General features: G+C 50.8%; 1 protein-coding gene across 1 annotated transcript; it reads left to right on the top strand.

Annotated features, from left to right (window-relative positions):
- The first annotated feature begins 1,228 nt into the window (after window positions 1-1,228).
- Window positions 1,229-2,952, top strand: fndc10 (fibronectin type III domain containing 10). Its single transcript, XM_007906914.2, is given in 2 exon segments — window positions 1,229-1,748; window positions 1,751-2,952. Coding segments are annotated over 2 exon segments (774 nt in total). The 5' UTR covers window positions 1,229-1,429; the 3' UTR covers window positions 2,206-2,952.
- The last annotated feature ends 308 nt before the right edge of the window (window positions 2,953-3,260 follow it).

The following is a 3,260-nucleotide window of genomic DNA, read 5'->3' as shown; positions in this document are numbered from 1 at the left end:
AAATAAAATTTTGTAACTGCCTCTGTTTAAATTTTTCTATCTGTCGTATATTTGTAATATTGTGCCATTCGGGCGGGGGGGTGGGGGGTGGTTTCTGTGGGAGAAAATAAAGCATTGTATAATATTACATCAAAGAAACAGGCCATCTGACCTACTGAGTCTGCACTGCTGCTTTTCTCCACGTCAGCCAATCTAATCATATTCCCCTGCTCACTCCCCCACTCTAATATTCCTCCCGTTTCTTTCCAAAGCCCTTTTAAAAATAAGTAACTAAAAATAATATTTCGCTCACTCAGTCGACCGCTGTTCGTGAGACATTACTGTGCCCAATTGGCGGCTGCTTTTCGCCCCAGAAATACTGTCGATCCGCTTTACGGTATGTTCTCTGAAGCGCTTTGAGTCGTCTCGAAGGACGTGATAAGGCGCTACATCGGAGGCAAGGATTATTATTGTTCTTATTCCTATCCTGCACCAGCGCACCCGTGAAAAGGATCCGAGGTGAGATAGCGACGCAAGCAGCAGAGAGACGCGAAACCCATGTGCGGTCTTGTATTAAATCGAAAAATCTATTGCAAACCCATTTAGCCTCCCTTCCTCCCTCCCTCCCTCCCTCCCTCCCATGTCTGGCTCCTCACTGGCCAGTGCTTCTTTGTAATGCAATAGAAATAGTGAGTGGAAAGATAAGAGGTTGGCTCAGCAACTGCATCTCTTCCCTCTCCTCCCCCTTCCAACCCTTTCTCCCCCACCCCACAGAGCTATGTGGTTGAGTCTCTCTCTCTCTCCCCTCCTCCTCCTCCTCTCAGCCCAAGGACAGCCAAGTCAAGGATGACATCATTAGAAGGGGGGAAAGAAAGGAAGGATTTTTTTTCTCTCTCTCTCTCTGTAACAAGTTAAAGCAGTGTCTGGGTGTGTGGATTGCTGCTGTTGCCTTGTGGAAGATGCTCAGGGTTCCAGGCAGCAGCTGGAATTTCTAGGCAAAGGTTGATTGATGTTGGGCAATTCATAGCCAAACCCAAGCCTTGCTTTGCCTTTCTCCCCCCCCCCCCCCCCACCCCTCTCTTGCTCTCCTTTTGTTGGGAGTGGGGGCTGGATCGCCTAACGATGGGGCAATCGAGAGAAGGGTCTGAGCAATGAGTGAGTGAGTGCATTTGTGTGTGTGTGGGATGTGTGTGCAATGTCTCTCAATGTGTGCAATGTCTCTCAATGTGTGCAATGTCTCTCAATGTGTGCAATGTCTCTTAATGTGTGCAATGTCTTTTAATGTGTGCAATGTCTCTTAATAGCTAACTAAGGCTGGTGGACCTGAACAATTAGTGAGTGAGTGTATATGTGTGTGTGTGTGTGTGTGTTGTAATGTATTGTGTGTGTGTGTGTGCGTAATGTAATGGCTAACTAACATTGCTGCCTGTAAACCAGCCATCCTCACAAAATGCCAAAGCTGCTGTGGGTGCTGCTGCTCAATGCCTTGCTCCTGGTCCTGCTCCGGGTGTGTGAGTGCCGGCTCCGGGTCCACGGGGACTGGGACACCAGGCGCCCCCGTCCCCGCAGGGACGAGGGAGGAGAGGCTCCTGGAGCCGAGGAGCCTGATGGAGACGCAGCAGGAGACCCAGCCCCAAAGGACCCTAAGTGCGCCTACAAGGTGCTGGTGAACGGCCGAGGCGCGGGGAGCAGCGGGAGAGTGTGTTTCAGGACCAGGGACAGCGGGTTCCTCTGCAACAGGAGGGACTGTCGGGTGTATCGCTCTGGCGGTCTCTGGTGGCCAATGTGATGGGGAACAGCAGTGTGTTCCTGCAGTGGCGACCGTCCTCCCTGCTGAACCTCAGGGGTTTCCGCCTGAACTGCACTTGGAGCGGAATCTACACCAAATTCCAATGCGACAATGTGGAACTGGGGCTGAGCTGCAGGGACTATCTGGTCGGGGAGGTGCACGATAGCGTGGAGTACAGGATATGCCTGCAGTCCGTCTACGGCAACGGCAGCGGCAGCCGAGTGGAGGAGGACTGTCTGCAGTTTGTGGTGGAGCCGGCCGGCATGCAGGACATCGTGATCGCCATGACGGCCGTCGGCGGCTCCATCTGCGTCATGTTGGTCATCATCTGCCTCCTGGTGGCCTACATCACCGAGAAGATCATGCACCCGGCCTTCGGCAGGCCCTCCTCCTCCTCCTCCAGGAACGGTCACTGCGAACGCAGCGTCATCACGTAAGGGCGGGTCGGGCAGGCAGGCGGGACGTGTGAGCAGTGACAATACACACCTACAGCGACAATCCCTGTTTAAGTGCAATTTACCTCCACTCTCTCTCTCTCCCTCTCTCTCTCTCTCTCATCTCTCCCTCCCTCCTTCTGTGCCATGTGTGGGAATCAATGCTGCAGATCCAACTGGAACGGACCGTTTTGTTGACTGGACACAGGCTTTGAGACGCTATCTCCCCGCTCCGCTGTGTGAAGGGCGCTATATAAGTGCGACTCTTTGTCGTCGCTGATTGACGTTGTACTATTACTCCGAGGAAGGAGCGGGCTGGATGGAGGGCCTGACTTAAACGAGGCAAGCGTTGGTTTTTAAGTGGGACACCACCTACTGAGCGGAGCATCAACCAGAAGTCAAGATGAGCAATCTGGCAATTTCCCGTCCTGCCCTGGTCATTCCCGTTACTGCAGAACAGAACAGTCTTGGGCCAGTTCCCAACACAAGACTCTTTACCTCCTTCTCCTTTTCCTGTATCTCGCCGCTCTCGCTCCCACTTACATCCCAAGTTTCCCCCTGGAACTGCGCGAAACTCTTACCGGCTCCCCACCGAATAGCCGCCAACCCAAATGCCAAGGACAGTCGGAGCAGAAGGGCAAGAGACATCAACGACTTTACAAAAAAAAAGCACAACCGTTGTAAACTTCTAAAACTAATACCTGTATCTCCTGTTAAGGTAGAACTCTCTCTCTCTCTCTCTCATTTACCGGCAAATCTAATTTAATTTATTTTCAACTTTTATTTTATATATCCTAGAGAGTAAAGTGCCAATGTATTTAACACGAATAGGTAAATAAAATATTCTAATCTTCACTAAAATCGACATCAGTTGCTAAGGGTGAGTCCGTTTGTCCAGAATCTTGTACTGTGTGTGTGTTTTAATGTACATTAATGTAATGTTCACCAGCATCATGTAGAGGGCCTGAAATTTAACCTACTCTTAGCCTGTAAGACTTTTTTTGTGTGTGTAAGCGTCTTAGCATTGAACGTCTCGCCCAATCGAGGAACATTTTGAA

Source organism: Callorhinchus milii, unplaced genomic scaffold (assembly GCF_018977255.1).
Source record: "Callorhinchus milii isolate IMCB2004 unplaced genomic scaffold, IMCB_Cmil_1.0 Scaffold24, whole genome shotgun sequence".
In the NCBI taxonomy this organism is placed as follows: domain Eukaryota; kingdom Metazoa; phylum Chordata; class Chondrichthyes; order Chimaeriformes; family Callorhinchidae; genus Callorhinchus; species Callorhinchus milii.
The sequence above is the reverse complement of the archived record's forward strand: the minus strand, read 5'-3'. Positions and strand labels throughout refer to the sequence as shown.